Here is an 18023-nt window from a genome sequence, read left to right as displayed (position 1 = left end):
TGTGGTTTGTAAAAGAGTTAAGCCTGATTTTCAGGGAGAAACGTTGGATGATTTACTTTCCATTGATCACTTTGTATATAAGGAGATGTCGCGCGGCCGCTTATGCGCATAAGCGGCCGCGCGGCTTGGAGTAAAAGTCCTGGTTCCCACATGCTTAAGCTATGCTTGGAGAGGCTCATGGTCACCAGGGTTCCATCTGGAGAAGGTGGTATGTGGCACCTACCCCATCTGGGACTTCCTGGTGATCTCAGCTCTGTTTGGGACCTGGAGCATTCTCCGGGATCTGTGGAGCCTCCCAACAGCCTTTCTTCTCTGTTGCTGTGTGCTGTAAATATAGCACTGGGGGGCGGGTTGTGGGCGTGACTTCCAAAATCAGAGGTTACCTGGGAGCCGGAGCAGTCCCAGGAGTTTGGAGTAAAAGTCCTGGTTCCCACACGGATGGCTTTGACCATTTTGAGGAAAGTTCCTTCTAAGACCATTTTGTGAGAGTTTTCATCATAAATGGGTGTTGGATCTTGTCAAATGCTTTCTCTGCATCTATTGATATGGTCATATGGTTTTTATCTTTACTTTTGTTGATATGATGGATTATGTTGATTGATTTCCAAATGTTAAGCCATCCTTGCATTCCGGGATAAATCCCACTTGGTCATGGTGTATGATCTTTTTGTTTTGGGGTTTTTTTTTTTGGTTTTTTTGTTTTTATTTATCTTTTATTAGTGAGACACCATGAGGTACAGTTATAGACTTACAAATTTTTGTGCTTGGGTTTCAGTTATACAATGATCAAGTACCCATCCCTCCATCAGCACCCATCCTCCACCACCACGGATCTTTTTGATGAGTTGTTGGATTCTATTTGCTAATATTTTGTTGAGGATCTTTGCAGCCATGTTTATCAGAGATGTTGGCCTGTAATTTTCTTTGTTAGTGGTGTCTTTATTTGCTTTTCGTATTGGGGAGACATGTGCCTTATAGAAACTGTTTGAGAGAGTTCCTGTTTTTTTCAATTTCCTGGAAAAGGTTGAGGAAAACCGACAACAGCTCTTCTTTAAATGTTTGGAAAAATTTGCTAATGAATCCATCACTAGCCTGGCCTTTTGTTTTTGGGAAGACTTTTGATTACTGTTTTGACTTCCTTGATATGAATGGGTATATTCAGGTTATTCAAGTCTTCTTGGCTCAGTCTTCGGAGACTGTAGGAATCCAAGAATTTATCCATTTCTTCTAGATTCTCTTGTTTCGTGGCATACAGACTCTCAAAGTAGTCTCTGATGATCTGTTGAATTTCATTGGTTTCTGTTGTGATGTCTCCTTTTTCATTTCTGATTCAATTTATAGGGTTTTCTCTCTTTCTTCGTGAGTCTTGCTAGTGGTTTATCAATCTTGTTTATTTTCTCAAAGAACCAACTCTTAAAAAAAAAAAAACAGCTCTTGGTTTCATTGACCTTTCAGATTGTTTTTTGGGTTTCCATGTCGTTTCTGCTCTAAATTTTATTATTTCTTTTCTCGGCCAGGTTTGGGTTTCTTCTGTTGGTCTTTTTCTAAGATCTTGAGCTGTAAAGTCAAGTTACCTATATAGGCCCTTTTTTCCTTCCTGAGAAATGCTTGCAAAGCTATAAATTTCCCTCTTTACACAGCTTTAGCTGCGTCCCATAGGTTGTGGTAGCTCGTGTCTTCATTCTCATTTGTTTCCAAGTATCTTTTGATTTCTTCCTTGTCTTCCTTCTTGACCCACTCATTGTTCAGCATTGAGTTGTTTAATTTCCAGGTGTTTGATTTGGTTCTCCACGTCTGTGTGTGATTTGCTTCTATCTTCAGAGCATTGTGGTCTGAAAAGATAGTTGATACAATTTCTATCTTCCTGATTCTATTGAGGTATGTTTTGTGACCCAGCACATGGCCTATTTTAGAGAATGTTCCGTGTGCACTAGAAAAGAATGTTTATTCTTTTGGGGGGGGGGGGGGGAGGTGTAAAGCCCTGTATAGGTCTGTTAGCCCTCTCTCTTCTATTTCTTCCTTCAAAGCTAGTGTTTCCCTGCTGAGTTTTGTTCTTGTTGATCTATCCAGAGGTCATAAGGCGATGTTGAAGTCTCCGACTACTATTGTGTTGCTAGCAGTGTCCTCCTTAAAATCTTTTAGCAATTGTTTTAAGTATTTAGCTGGTCCCTCATTAGGTGTATATACATTTAAGAGTGTGATTTCTTCTTTAGATAGAGATGATGATGGTGTGTAGATAGATAGCAAGTAAGTTGAGAGATCTGAGTGATTCATACTCATCATACAATTGTTTTATATATTTGAAAAATATTTTCGAATAAAGAATGCTGTATTTTCCATAGCTATTGCTAGAAAGGAAGAAACATTAATCCAGTCTGACCTGAGAAGTGAATGGCTTGACGTTTTTCACAGTAACACAGAAACCACACCTACTCTTCTCCCTACACACACGGGCCATGTGTAGCAACTGCCAATGACATTGTGAAGATTATTTTATAGCTTGGGGTGTCATTGTATGATAACATTATTTTTTCCTGCTTATCCTTACTCTCCATCTCTCTTACTGAATAATGACATCACTGAGCTGGTAATTTGTATGTAACCTTGTAATTTTCTATAATATAGGAATTTTGGGGGGCCTCCATAATTACATGGACTAAATAAAAGACGCTTATCAGAAAATGCCCCATTAGCTTGGAAGTCTGTGACAAATTTTTTCTGATGTCTTTAATGTGTTGTTTTGAAGTTCAGTTACATATAGCACATTCATCTTGCTCATACATTACTGGACAGAATCTAGTGAGAACTAATGTAATCTGTAACAGAAAGTATCCTAAAACAATATAAGAATCAGGTAATTTTTACATTAAGATTCTTGCCCGCACGGCAGAGCCTGGCAAGCTCCCCGTGACGTATTCGATATGCCAAACACAGTAACAACAAAGTCTCCAATGGAGACGTTACTGGGCCCGCTCGAGCAAATCTACAGAACAAGTATCAAAAACTCTTTAGTTTTGCTTTGTTATATTTTGTTTTAGAGTCACACTCTGTAATGCTCAGGGGTTACTCCTGGCTCAGCAGTCAGTAATTACTCCTGCCTGTGCTTAGGGGATGCAGAGAATTGAAACAGGGTTTTCCGCGTGCAAGGCAACCGCCCTATGGGCTGCATTATCTCTCTGGTCCCATAACTCTTATCCTTTACTGACTTAATTATGTCAGAATTCAGTATCTGCCTTGGTTTGTGAAAATAAAGCCATTTTGTAGGCAAAATCACATTTTGACTTCACAGGTAATGAAGATACTATTATCAGAGTTTAAACTTTATTGAGTACTAACTCTACCCAGATTAGTGCCAGTTGTATTTTATGCATTTTTTTTTAAATTTATTTATTGAATCACTGTGGGAAAGGTTACAAAGCTTTCAGGTTTATGTCTCAGTCATGCAAATATCAAACACATTTCCCTTTACCAATACTTATTTTTTACCCTGAAGAACCCCAATAAAACCCCACCCCCCACCCCTCCCCGTCCCTGTGAGGCAGATGAATTCTAGTTAACACTCTATCTGCTTTGATTAGATTCATTGTTTCAATAAGATTCACCACTATTATTTAGAGTTTACCCCCCCCCCCCAAATCAGACATGCTGAAAAAGCATTGTGAAGTGATTTGCTTTCTACAGCTGGGTTCAAGAATTAAATGTTGGTTTTGGATTTCTGCTATTTTACCTATTGACCCTGGAAGTATTTCTACTGAAAGTCAGATAGTTAAGAAATTGGTTTCTGTGTTCTGGAGTCGTGGCCGTGCTGGAGAGCCGCTCGCGGGGGGCAACCGGTGGCCTTGGTAGGGCGTGAAGGGCGGAGCGAAACGCCCCCCTTCCCATGAGGTTTTAGTCACCCCCACACTCCCGGCTCATACCTGCTGTCCACAAGGCTCCCATGTGGCCGCCATCTTTCTTTCCAGAGGGAGGAGGGCGGAAGGGAGCAACACCCTTTCCCCTCTGGGCAGAAATGATTGCCTGGATTAACGCATAGTCCTTTCACTTTTCTGCTCCAAGCTGCTGGGTTCTGCATTAAGCCCTTGTGCTTCTGGGGCTGTGGCCGTGCTGGAGAGCCGCTCGTGGGGGGCAACTGGTGACCTCGGTAGGGCGTGAAGGACGGACCGGAACGCCCCCCTTCCCATGAGGTTTTAGTCGCCCCCACACTCCCGGCTCATACCTGTTGTCCACAAGGCTCCCATGTGGCCGCCATCTTTCTTTCCAGAGAGGAGAGGGCGAATGGGGCAACACCCTTTCCCCTCCAGCAGACTTGATGGGCTGGATCAACGCATAGTCCATTCACTTTTCTGCTCCAAGCTGCTGGGTTCTGCATTAAGTCCTTGTGCTTCTGGGGCTGTGGCCGTGCTGGAGAGCCGCTCGTGGGGGGCAACTGGTGACCTCAGTAGGGCGTGAAGGATGGACCGGAACGCCCCCCTTCCCATGAGGTTTTAGTCGCCCTCACACCCCCGGCTCATACCTGCTGTCCACAAGGCTCCCATGCGGCCGCCATCCTTCTTTCCAGAGAAGAGAGGGCGAAAGGGGCAACACCCTTTCCCCTCCGGCAGACTTGATGGCCTGGATTAACGCATAGTCCTTTCACTTTTCTGCTCCAAGCTGCCGGGTTCTGCATTAAGTCCTTGTGCTTCTGGGACTGTGGCCGTGCTGGGGAGCCGCTTGTGGGGGGCAACTGTTGACCTTGGTAGGGCGTGAAGGACGGACCGGAACGCCCCCCTTCTCGTGAGGTTTTAGTCGCCCCCCACAACCCCGGCTCATACCTGCTGTCCACAAGGCTCCCATGCGGCCGCCATCCTTCTTTCCAGAGATGAGAGGGCGAATGGGGCAACACCCTTTCCCCTCTGGGCAGAGAAGATGGCCTGGGTTAACTCATCGTCCGTTCACTTTTCTGCTCTAAGCTGCTGGGTTCTGCATTAAGTCCTTGTGTTTCTGGGGCTGTGGCCGTGCTCCAAACTTAACTCTGATTTTCAGGGAGAAAGATTGGGTGGTTTACTTCTCATTGATCACTTTGTATATAGAGAGATGTCCGCGGCCGCGTGGTTTTGAGAAAAAGTCCTCGTTCCCGCATACTCGAGCTGTGTTTGTAGAGGCTTCTGGCTCCATGTGTTCCTTCTCTTATGCTGAACGCTTCAAAGATGGCGCTGGGGGGCGGGCTGTGGGCGTGACTTCCGGAATCAGAGGTTACCTGGGAGGTGTAGTCCGGCAGATTTGAGAAAAAGTCCTCGTTCCTGCATACTCGAGCTGTATTTTTAGAGGCTTCTGGTCACCGGGGTTCCATCTGGCGGAAGCGGGATGCGGCGCCTACTCCATCTGGAACTTGCCGGTGATCTCGGCTCTTTTTGGAACCTGTTTTTTCTTTTTTTTTTCCTCCGGGATCCCGCACCCTCCATGTGTTCCTTCTCTTATCTATTTTATGCATTTTTATAACTGAAGTATTATTATAACCCTCTCTGTATAGAGGAAGCTTTATGATATTAACTCATTCGGCCAAGTTCTTACATAAAGTAACATGGAGCTGGAATTGACCTGCAGAGCCAGCGCTCTTAGTTACTAGTTGGGAATGGCTCCTATTGAAGGTGAAGACAGTAATAAATACAAATTTTTAGAAATAATTTGCTTAGTCATGAAGGCATACATGGTCCCTTTGGGAACAACGGGATTTAAGTAGGCTGGGACTGGAGAGGTAGTGCAATGGGTAGGATGTTTGCCTTCCACATGACTGACCAGGGTTTGATCCCCAGTACCTGATACCCAACCAAGAGTGATCCCTGAGTGCAGAGCCAGGAATAAACCCTGAGTAGTACCAGATGTGAACTAAAACTAAATAAACTTAATAAATAAGGTGCTAATAACAGTACAAGAAATAGAATTATTCATATTGGACTATCCTTCACATTCATGTGCCTGCTCCCTTCCTCTAAGTAAATTCAGTAGCAGCCTTAAAGTGAGAAGGACTTGAAGTAGAATTTACAGTGACTCTGCCTACTGGATGTCACCCATTTGCCTCACTCTGACTCGGCTAGTGAGAGGGAAGCAAAGAGTCTGGAAAAGAATGAAGAAAGTAACAAGATTTGGAAATGAGGTTAGAAGTTAGAGGTGGAGGGACAGGATGTAGGAAGTGCATTCTTCAATGGTTTTTGCTCTCATTGAGAGTGAAAGAATAGAAGTAATGAGTGATTCAAGGACCTGATAGCCCTGAGTCTCCCTTATTTTGCCCTTTGCTGCTCTGATGCCCTGAACTAATATATACTGATGCCCACCGTTGTGTGCTGGTCTGTGATAACACTGAGACTAATTTCCACTTGAGTCCGCACTTGAGTTTGCATGAGGAATAGTATCATCCATGACGTGTGACACGTGACTTTGTTTCCCAAAGATCTTAAGGAGCTTCATCTCTCTTCTGAGTTATTGAAATAATTTTCTTATGTGAAGGGAATTATGCTACTGTTAGTTGTAATAATAAAAAAACTTTTGAAGGGAATAATCATTTGACTGATAAGTTTCTTAAAATAAAAATATTTTTACGTGACTGACTCCATATTAGCCCATCAATGTAACCATATGTTAATTTCTGGGTGTCTTGTCTTTCTAAAATGTGGAGGAAAATTGTTTCTTTTTTTGGAAATCTAAGAGACTTAAACTTCCAGGGAGGGGACCAGGAGATACCACAAATTTGATTCCTGTAACTATATGGACACCCAAGCATCACATAGTGTATCCCTGGAGGCCTCCAAACACTGGACCCCCCCACCCCCCAGGATTGGACCCCCCCCAAGCTGTGAAGATGGTCTGGGTATCCCCAGCACAGCAGGGCTTGAGCAAAATTGCATCCTTGGGTTCTTATGTCAAACTGATGTTCCAGTGGGGCTCCCAGAGACCTCCTATACCCCACTTGGGTGTCTCAGAAAAAAGGGAGGGGTGGAATCCTGGGTAAAGGTAAATTATGTACATGGAATTATAGACATGCTGTTTGTTTACTCTTTTCTTTCCTTTTTTAGGGACTGGTTAAATATGCTGAGCCCACCAATTGTTCCTCCCAGTCAACAGCCAGCAGAGCAGCATCCAGATTCTTCTGGAAGTTTGAGTGCTCAAGGTGGGAATGTGAAAAATTCAATGAATAAAAAATAATCTACTAGAAGTAGAGAAAAAGCAGTCACTTTGAGATACCACTGTTTTTATTAAGTGCTGATCACTTAGAATCACACAGTTCAAGGTGAGGTGACTTGTGCTTGATTTTATGGGATGTTAGATTCTTTGTAACTAAGAAGAAGTTATCCTTGGTCTTCTGAGGGTTAACCCAGGGGTAAAATATATAGCTTAAGGCATAAGAGCATGAGTTTGGTATCAAAATGGCCATCAAATTCCAGCTCTGCCAATTCCTGCTGTGTGACATTTCTGAGCTTGTAACAAAGGCCCAAACAAAGGCCCTCCCGTTGATCGTCGATTTGCTCGAGCGGGCCCAGTAACGTCTCCATTGGAGACTTTGTTGTTACTGTGTCTGGCATATCGAATGCTCTCGGTAGCTTGCCGGGCTCTCCGAGAGGGGCGGAGGAATCGAACTCGGGTCGGCCATGTTGGCCGCTTGTAAGGCAAACGCCCTACCCGCTATGCTATCGCTCCAGATACCTTTAGCTTGTAAACCATCTAAAAGGTTTTTATGAAGATTCAGTGTGATGCACATGTATAAAGCACTTAGCCTTAGGCAACTCACAAATATCACATGTTAGTAGTACTATAAAGCAAGCCTAGTACTCCAGTGTTACCAAGATGCATGTTTTCAAATACGGAGATACTGACAATGAACTAATAGCTAGTATTAGTAATGAAAAAAAATGTTATTAAAAACAAGATGCAGGAATGAAAATAAGTCTGGTGTTTTCCTTGTTGGCAAGCATCATAAAGATGAACCATTAGTTTCTGATTATGAACCCGAACGAGATGGTTAGGACTACATGAAGGAGAAAAACAAGACAAAAACAAACACTGTCCTCCTGTTGTTCATCGATTTTGCTCGAGTGGGCCCAGTAACGTCTCCATTTTGAGACTTCTTGTTACTGTGTTTGGCATATCAAATATATACATATAAAATACGTCACGGGTAGCTTGCCAGGCTTTGCCGTGTGTGCAGGTGATACTCTCGGTAATTTTTGCAGGGATCTCCAAGAGAGGCGGAGGAATCAAACCTGGCTCAGCCGGGCTGACTGCGCACAAGGCAAATGTCCTACCGCTGTGCTATCACTCCAGCCCATGAAGGGAAACAGAAAAGAATTGGAGCAAAAGAACAAAGGCTGAGAGAGCAGGGGTGAGGTGGGGATATCTAAAATGCATAATTGGGGCAGAAGAGATAGTACAGTGGGCAAGGTGTTTGCCGGTCCCCTGAACCCCACTAAGAGTGATCCCTGAACACGGAGCCAGCCGTAAGTCCCAAGCACAGCTGGGTGTAGCCCCCAAACCCAAAACCAATAAAGTGCATAATTGTCACTTTTCATCGATTTCCTCGAGCTGGCCCAGTAACGTCTCCATTGTGAGACTTTGTTGTTACTGTGTTTGGCATATCGAATACGTCACGGGGAGCTTGCCAGGCTTTGCTGTGCAGGTGAGATACTCTCAGTAGCTTGCCAGGCTCTCGGAGAGGGGAGGAGGAATCGAACTCAGGTCGGCCATGTTGGCTGCGTGCAAGGCAAACGCCCTACCCGCTGTGCTATCGCTAATAGGGATGACAAACTACCTCAGAGTGGGACTTACTAGATACTTTTCTAAGCTGAATTTTGGAGATGAGATTACTACTATAGCTGAAGTTTATTTTTTAAAAGAACTGAAACCAATACAAATTGCTCTAACAATGCTTCCAGTAGCTGCTGGTTTTTATCTCCTAACTGCCCCAGGGAGAAACTGGTATGTCCCATTTTTCTTCAGGTATGGCGGATTCAGAGTGAGAGCTCATACATCTAAGTGGTACATTTTGTCTGCCCAAGGGATGGAGACGTCGCTGTGATTTACTGTCTGAAATAGATTATGCCCCTCAAATTGGGAATCTTTTTAGAGGTGTACATTTATAATTACTTATGACAGAAAAATAGAATCTCAGCTGTCAGAAGGAGACCTTGCTGTGAGAGAACAAATAATATGTTATGTTAAGTGTCCTAAATAAGCCTCAGGAAGTGAGAACATGGTCCTTGAGCAAAGGCACCCAAGATATATATTAGTGAGAAGTGGCTGAAAGGATGTCTTAAAGTCGCCATTGCAGAGGGATGGCAGTAGTGACTTTTAGTTATGTTGAAGGTAAACAGAACTACTTTGGGAGCAAATTAGCAAATTAAATTAAATTAAATTCAGAGCATTGTGGAAATATCCTGTCCAGTGTTAACCAAATCTGACACCCTTCTGCCTGTCACCCTAGACTTTTGTCAGCTGTTCCTTCCTTCTTTCTGATATGTTTTAGGTAGTTTACTTAATTAATACCGTTAAAATCTTGTCTTTCCTATTTGGTTAATCTCAATATGGTATTATCACAGGTATTACCACCAATAAACCAAGATAGTGTTTCCCTCTGATTTGATGTGATTGTCCAAAATAACAGTAATAATAGCTATGATAATAATTGGCTTGGGTGGCCAGTTTCTGTCATGAGAAGACAGGAGGAGGTTTGTGGGCAGTCTAAGTTCTGATTTTCCAAGTTTTTGTTCTGAAACAGAATCCGTTCCATTTAGCTTTTAATCTTTGTCAAATGCTATGCTAAACTGTTGTCACATTTAGCTCTCATGGCAACACCATGAAAGAAGTAGCATTATTGTATGTGGATTGTCACCAGTGGAATGTCAACTGTTTACAATTGACGGAGCTGACACACTAGGCTCGTGAAGAACGAGTTCAAGGCCACATGCCTCATCATAGGCAGATACCAGGGCCAAGGAAACATGGCCACTGTACTGGCCCCCGGAGGAATCCTGTTACAGTACTGTTTCTGCCACATGGGTATTTGATTCTCACCTATTGTTCTGAGTCTAAAATTAGTCTTCTAAAATCTGCTTTGTTAGTCATCTCCCCATTGTCCTTCATGGAATAGCTCTGAAATCCACAGTGTTTGATTTGGTACATAGGACAAAGTAAGTGTTCCATACACATTTCATAAGGGGAGCTTGGAAGGTAGTCGAAGTAGCAGAGTTCTTATCTAGCATGCATGATCCCCTGATTCCATACCCGGTACCACCTGAGCCATGAGAACATTGGGATGGATCAATGGTGGACCCTGAATAACCCCACCTTGCTCCACTGGGGATGCCCCCTACCAAAAAAAAAAAAAAAACTCAGGTTGGCTGGGTCGGCCGCGTGCAAGAAATGTCCATGTCAATTGCCTGACTCAGGACCTATTTTTTTCATGGTTAACAAAATGCATTCAAAGTTGTATGCCACACATTCATAAGCACAAATTGGTTTTGTGGAGTTTTCCGTCCTTCCTAAGATATGATTAACACTGACTCTGCCAGGTTGAGGTACACAACCTCCAGTGCACATTTGAGTCACTGTGTGTTTGTAAGACTAACTGGAAAGAATAGAATTGCAGTTATTCAAATCCTTTGGTATATTGGTTTAAAAGGCACTTTTCCAGTTTAAAAAAATAAAAATAAAAACCTCCACTGTGATGACCTTTCTTCCCAAGTGAAAAGTATGCTCAAATTACAGCATGTTATTTGCCTTCCAAAATATCTTTATAGCTTTCTAATAAAAGAATCTCTATCTTTATTTCACCGTTGATTTCTCATGCTCCCATTTGAGGGCACATATTTGCTGAGAACCAAAATTCTTCAGCTCCCAGCGGACTTCCTCAAGATGATGTGCAAGTTCACTTTGGTGGAAGAGTTTGCAATCACCTGGTACTCTGCAGAATCTTATCTCAGGTGTCATCTTTATTGATCTTCAGGCTGACTGTTCCAGATGGTGATCTCTCACCATTGAATTGTTAAACAATAGTGTATTCGCATGCACATAAAAATACAGTCAATCAGTTCTCAAGATCTATAAGAGAGAAAATACATTAAATTAAAAAAATTTCGATGGCAGCGTCAGAAAATCGAAAAAATCAAGTAATGAGACTTGATTCAGAGATTTTAAATCTAATAAACTGGTGCCACATCATTTCTTTTCAAGCTTGGAAGATTTTACTTGTACACATAGGTTTTCTATCATTTGATCTGTGGTCAACATGCATTAAAAATAGATAATTAAGCCATTATATTAATTGAATTTCAAAAGGTGAAGGGAGGGTGTGTTTTTCCAAGCTGATCTAGCAAAGGGGAGGGAAACTAATATTGCTGCATTTGGTCTGACTTCGTTGGGGTTTTTTTCTGTTACTGCTGTTAACCAATTTCAAAGTGGATGAGGCTGAAAGTTTGTAAATAGATTATTATCTGAAAGGCAATTTCATTCCACTAGAAATGACTTTATTTTGTGCAGAAGAGTGAAAATGTAATTTGGACCCCTGTCCAGATGCTCTTAGTCTGGTAGCAGAGAATGGTTTTGTTTGTTAATTTGTCCTTTTAGAGTTTCTGTAGTCAGTCTTTAAATAGAGCAATTTAGCATTTGAGGGGGAAAAACAAACTCTCTATCCAAGAATGTAATTGAAAATTACCCCATACCCATACACAATAATTACCTTTCAAAACATTTCCCATTGCTTGACATCATAGTGGTAATTGCTTAATGATATTATAATTTCATTACGTAGGAATTACAATGGCAAAATGATGTAAGTTGGAGGCTTTGAAAATTAAGTTATAATGAAAACAAAACCTTTTATGCAAGTTTAAAGCACTTATTTCAATGTAAAATTATACATAATGTCTCCCAATTTTTGTATGAATGTCATTATTGGTAGGGTTTTTAAATTCATCCATTTAAAGCTTTAGTACTAAAAACCACAAAACCTGTCTTAGTCCCATATAATGTGTTTTAATGTGTGAGGTTCCAGTTTGATGGTGATATGTATTGGAACAAATGCATTTCTATACCAGTTATTGCTTCAGTTTGTATGCATTATGTAGCAGAAGCTCTGCTAATGAATTGGATCCACCTTGATCCCTTTGCATTTGAATGATAAAGACCCATGGCCCATTACAATGGTGATTTTCATCTTGAAAGATTCCTGACTAGTTGTAAAATGTACTTGAGTTTTTTCATTTAAAAGCGCCAGCTTAAATTTCTCTGGCACAGAATGCATTAAACAATAATATAACAGAGTGCCAGAGGTCAAAATTTTCCCCATGGATGATGGAGTGAAAACAAGACATCACATAACAGATCCCTGAAATAGTTTGACTTATAATCATTCACCTCAGTAAAATGGGGTTTTAACATTATCCCTGATGGAAAAATTAGTTTTGCTTTTAGAAGGCTATAATTTTTGGTGTAGGGACTGTTTTTATTCAAAGATGAATTCATCACCATGCCCTATTTAGTGGCATAGTGTTTCATATAAACCCTTTCTTTTCCTTTTGGTAGTAAAATAACAAACAGTAAAAAGGGTAGGGAATTAGATATAAGTATTTAAGTTTTCCCTGAAGATGATTATAACTTAGTTCTCACAGTGTATGTGCTGAGTGCTGATTCTCCAAGGTACTGCAAAAGGTACTATTACTATATTTATTTTACATATGAGGAAACTGAGATTCTGAGTGGTGAATGTTTCCAAAGTCCTACAACTATGGAGTAGACATTGGTCCACTTGGTCCCAAATCTTTCTGATTCCATTGTCTGTATGTCATACTGCCTGTCATTTTGCTTTCTCTTTTCTTCATACTTAAAGCTTTATCACTGTTTCTGTCATAAGTTAGTTTTTTCTGTATGTCATGATTTATTCATAGTAATAATGGTAACTGGCTTATTGAACAACTACTCTATGCGCTTTGCAAGTTTACTATCCAAATCCATTTTGTCTTTCATAAAGCCCTGTGAAATATGTATTATTACAACTATTTTATAAGTGAATCAGAGATCTAGTAAGAGTAAAAAGCCCACAGCCAGGCTCACATCATCCAGGTAGTAAAACACAGGACTCGGTTTGTATCCACGTTAGTCAGGAAACCAGGCTTACCAGCCTCCCTGTAGCTGTCTCATCATCTTTAGTTGCTGCTTTTGTTTTGTATGTGTTGCACTTGCAACTTGCTCACATAGCAAGCACACAGTAGTTACTTGCTGAGAAACAGATTTTATTCTATTCCCTGCAGTAGCCCTGAATGTCTGGGAGTAAAGGGTGCCCCCACTCTACTTCAGTGTGTTTGAGGTGCAGACATGACCCCGGGCTCATCATAACGATGAAGCAGCTGCTTGAAAAACTTCCCAGACTCTCCTGCTTCAAAGAAGAGAGGGGAGGTAGTGTTTGAGAACCACTCTTAAGAAGGCAAACTGACTATTCTAAATCCTTGTTCCTAGGTCCGCTATCACTATTAGCATGACCATTACAGAGAGGGGGTGGAGATGGGGTCCTATCTATCTCTAGGGTCTAGAGGATAGTCAAGAGTCACCCAAAGCTCATCCAAGTTCTAATCCCCTGTCTGATGCAGGGGCTCATCTAAAAGAACCTAATGTAAGAGTTTGCTCTGCTCCCTGTTTCACCCTTCCTGGGATCCATGTTCCATTTGCCGATAAGATCAAATGTTTAGAAAATAATTCCTCATGCTGAGCCCAAATCTGGCTCCTCATAACTCCCGCTGTCAGCCCCACTGCATCCTCCTGGAATTGCACCGAATCTTCTCTCTCATTTGCCACCCTCAATTTCCTTGAAGGCACATGGGCACCTGTCCCCTCCATTTGGTGGAGTTAAGCCCTGTTCATTTTGCTCACGAAACTCTGACTCTGCTCTCCCACACACTGTCTGGGTTTTGAAATATGAGGAAGTGCATCTCTTTAGTTTCCAAGCCTTTGTTTTCAGTATCAGATACTCTTAAATCTGTTACTCCATTCTATGTCTATATTCTCACAGCATCCTAATTCACGACAGAATATGTTCCACCACCTTTTAAACGAAAACACCAAACACAGAACTATGGTAGAAAGAATGCAGAGCTGGGAGTGTGCACAGCTCATTTTGTCTCTGCCTCTGTCTCACCTCAGATGAGCTAATGAATGCTGCAAATTCTAATTCCCTCGTCCATAAAACGGGCATGATGACTCCTGTCTGTCCCACAGGGTCAGGAAGATGAATTGAGGCAAATGTGCTTTCAGAGCCACTGAGGGCTCTACCAGCTGAGGATTCATGAGCAAGGAAGACATAATCATTCCTCTGTGACCTCCACTATTTGGAGTTTGCAGTGCACAAACAGCGCTTGCCTGCCGCTCACAAAAGTGTCAGCTCATCTCAAATATTTTCCACCACACACACACACACATGCTCCTGAGAACAGGTGCCATTTCTTATATCATCACATCCCTAAAGACTAGCACAGTGCTCACAGTTATCTCAACCATCTAAGTGACTATCACAAAACTAAAAACCATGTTTTTATGTCCCCCCACAAATTTGACAGAGCTTAACAAGCAATAATAAAATTAAAGCTTGCCTGACGCTGTTTTCTACAATGTGTTCTGTGATGCACCACATTTCTAAAAATCATTCTTTTAATTCATGTTTATTTAGCAGTAATTTAGCAAGCATGGATGGCGAAATAGTTCTCCGAAGTTTAATTTACACTGCTGCATTTGTACAGCGCAGGCTCATGACGAAGTCTTGAACTGGGATCATCAAATTTGAATCCTGTTCTAGTTTCTCTAGGCCTGATTTGCAACTCTTTAGACCTTTGAGCTTCTCTTCCTTTCCCCTTCCCTCCCAATTCTCCACACATTCTGTTTTTCTTTTTCTTTTTTAGTCAATCTGCCCCTCTAGTAGCTGTTTCTCCTCTGGCATACACTGCATCTAGTCTGATCACATTGACTGCATCCTTCATTCTAGCATCAGCCGGCATCCAGCCCCAAGAAAGAAATTCACCCAGGGGAAATGGCGATTAACTGTGATGCTGCAGTTCAGGAATGCTGGGCAATATCAGTCGCTAATGTGTCTCTGGTTCCCCTTCTCACAGGTGAAGAAGACCCAAGTGTGGAAGAGGATGAGGAAGTGCTGACTCTGCTGTATGACCCATGTCTGAACTGTTACTTTGACCCCCAGACTGGGAAATACTATGAGTTGGTGTAATCTCTCCTTCCAGGGCAAAACAAGGGCTACCCCAACGTGGAGCTGTGTCTGTTGGGCAGTCCCAAGAAAGCAAAATTAACAGGAATGGATTTATTCTGTAAATAATGTTTAATGTGAATAATTCCTGCTTTCTGTTGTTGATGTGTGTGAGTTTTGGAATTGTGAAAGGATTAATAGAGACGAGATTTTTGAACTTTGAATTGGTTCTTGCTTTGTTGGTTCTCACCCTACATATACTTTTGTTTCTTATCACTTTCTGTAAATGAATTAAGATTGTTCAAATTTGTTGCAGTGTTAATCTGTAAATGATGGCTTGATACACAGAAAATGTATTCTTGTTTAAAAGATATCTTGGGTACTTCTTATTTTACTACCAATTTGTATTAAAAATAAAGTCTTGTGGTCAGAATGCCTTTTCAACAGCTTCTTTTAGTTCACCTTGTTTTCTTTGTCAGAAAATTCATGGCTGATATTTCCCTTTCCTCCACCTCTTAGAGAAGGAAACACTGTGAACTGGTCAGACTCCATGATCACATTTTATTGGCACTGGCTCCACAATTTCCTTTTCAATTATAGTTCATCCAGAGTTTGACAAAGATCACATTTGTTAATCACTTAAGCTGCTTAACTGTGGTTTTCTTTGCGGGTTTTCTTAACCAATTATCTCCAAATTTAATCATATGGTTCAAACCTAGCTCAGGAATCCAGACTTTAATACAAAGCCCGCCACGTTAGCGCCCCACATACCCTCTCATTTGTGTGACTTGGACCTGAGGGAATTTGGGCTGTTTTCTTTGTATCATTGTAACTCTGCTGACTGCTTTACAAGGCAAAAATCATGTGCTTCCTGAATCTGAGTAGGCCATCTTGTGTTGTATGCAAGTATATTATTATTAAGCTCAAAGAATTAAGGAATACATTTTAGTAATGAGAACCACTGGAAATAAAAATAATTGGTGTACAGTTGGATTTAATGTCGCACTATAATTTCATCTAATGTTTCTTGTTAGGGAAAATAAGAGCTCTTATTTTAGGAGTGTATTTGACTTCTGTTCAAAGAATCATGCATTATTTAGAACCTTATTTTGGGGTAAGCCTTTAATCCTATTGTTCACAAAGTCTACCTTTGTTAGGAATTCCTTCATAAGAGCTTCATACTTCTAAATGCAAATAAATTACTGAAGCATCAGAAACTGTGCAGAATGATAAAATAGTTAAGCTAGCTTGAATATGACCTTGAATATGAGTATAGTTTAGAAAGACTTGTTCCTGCAATAGACTTGGAACCATCCACATAAATAGGAGAGTCAATAAAAAGTCTGTACTAATCAGGGCATGTAGTTATGAATATTAATGATCCCCTGAGCTAAAAAAAAATTAAGGAGACAGGTTTGCCTCATCAACCCCAAAACAATGTTATAAGGCCCTCAAATGGGTTCCAGCTACTACCAAGAAAGTTCTTGAATTGGAAGCAACAGGAATTCATGAGTCCAGAATTCACATATCTCTGTGAACAATCAGATCCCAGAAGACAAAAGAATCTGGGCAACACCAGAGATTCTAGAGCAGGAATTACCAGTTTTTCCCAGCAATAGTCATCAAAATGACAGTGCTGGGGTGGGTCAAGGCGGAGGGAGGTGCTCAAGCTGGCAAAGACAACAGACACCTACCTTGAAGGTCTAGGAACATTGCCACTTCTGCTTTATTTTGCTCTGCTTTTCTCTTTTCATTTCTTTCTTTCTAGCTGTCTCTCCCAAATTTCTCAGCTACTCAGTTCGCCTGCTGGGACACTCAGCCCCTTCACAACCCCTGAATCCAAGCACAGGGGCTCTTATTTTCAGTTTATAAAACCTAAACTTAGGACTCCAGTTGGCCCCCAGTTTAGTCCAGTGACCTCCAAGAGCTGTCTCTTGCAGATGCAGGAAGAAATCAAGGAATTTATTGTAAACCAAGTAAATATTCATTGAGGTAAGTACCTAACCAGTTTCAGTGTTCTTTTGAACATTTCATCTTTTTAGGAGAAGTAGCTTCATTTTTGCTAATACTTATAGGGAATTGAAAATAGAGATACCGAAAAAAAAAAACAGATGTAAAAAAAAAAAAAGCCTGATGATTTTAAAATCAGAATGGTAAAGGCAATTTACTTGGAAATGTATTGACTGCAACTGCTTCTTTGTTTATCAAATATTGTTGCACATAAGAAACTCTTGGAAGTGTAGACAGTACTGAGGGCTATATTCCACTCCCAGAGAGTCTGATTTGAATGGCATTGGGTATAAACTGGGCATCAGAAAATTGTTAAATCTCCCCTACGAATTATAATGTGCAATTGTGGCTGAGAACCACTGGTGAAGAGTTGAAATCCAGCACAATGAAAGAGCAGCTCTGCTTGATAGCATACATGTCAGTGGGGAGGAGCCTGTAGTAATGTTATTAATAGCTACCATTTTTAAGACCTTGATTTCTACTTTTATAATCAAATTGAAACTGAGTATTATATGTGAAACCAGCTGTTACAAACGTATCTTGAAAAAAATATTTGACTGGGTGTGGAAGTACATCTTTAAGCTAATTTGGTATCAGTTTGGGGACTGATTCAGTTTCTTATTTGATATAATTTGTGATGCCAGTGACTTCAAGTCTTCATTCTCTAAACTATTATTTAATTGTAGGGCCAGGATCATGGAAATTCTGAAAAATAAAACTGTCAGCTGATACATTTTATCAAATTTATGATCTTGCTTCCCTGGGAATAAGAAGTTCTCTCTCCAATTAATTCAGTTTTATT

The 18023-nt window shown here is 41.1% G+C and overlaps 1 protein-coding gene across 3 annotated transcripts in view; it reads left to right on the top strand.

Annotated features, from left to right (window-relative positions):
* CFAP20DC (CFAP20 domain containing) overlaps positions 1-15329 on the top strand; it is a 328442-nt gene extending 313113 nt beyond the window's left edge. For all 3 annotated transcript variants that reach the window (XM_056129486.1, XM_056129487.1, XM_056129485.1), the window contains 2 exons: positions 7050-7144; positions 15123-15329. In XM_056129486.1, coding sequence (XP_055985461.1) covers positions 7050-7144; positions 15123-15235 — 208 coding nt within the window. In that variant the 3' untranslated portion in view covers positions 15236-15329. The remainder of the gene's footprint in view (positions 1-7049; positions 7145-15122) is intronic.
* Positions 15330-18023: the final 2694 nt, after the last annotated feature.

This window comes from Sorex fumeus, unplaced genomic scaffold, assembly GCF_029834395.1.
Source record: "Sorex fumeus unplaced genomic scaffold, SorFum_2.1 ptg000072l, whole genome shotgun sequence".
Taxonomy (NCBI): Eukaryota; Metazoa; Chordata; class Mammalia; order Eulipotyphla; family Soricidae; genus Sorex; species Sorex fumeus.
The sequence above is the reverse complement of the archived record's forward strand: the minus strand, read 5'-3'. Positions and strand labels throughout refer to the sequence as shown.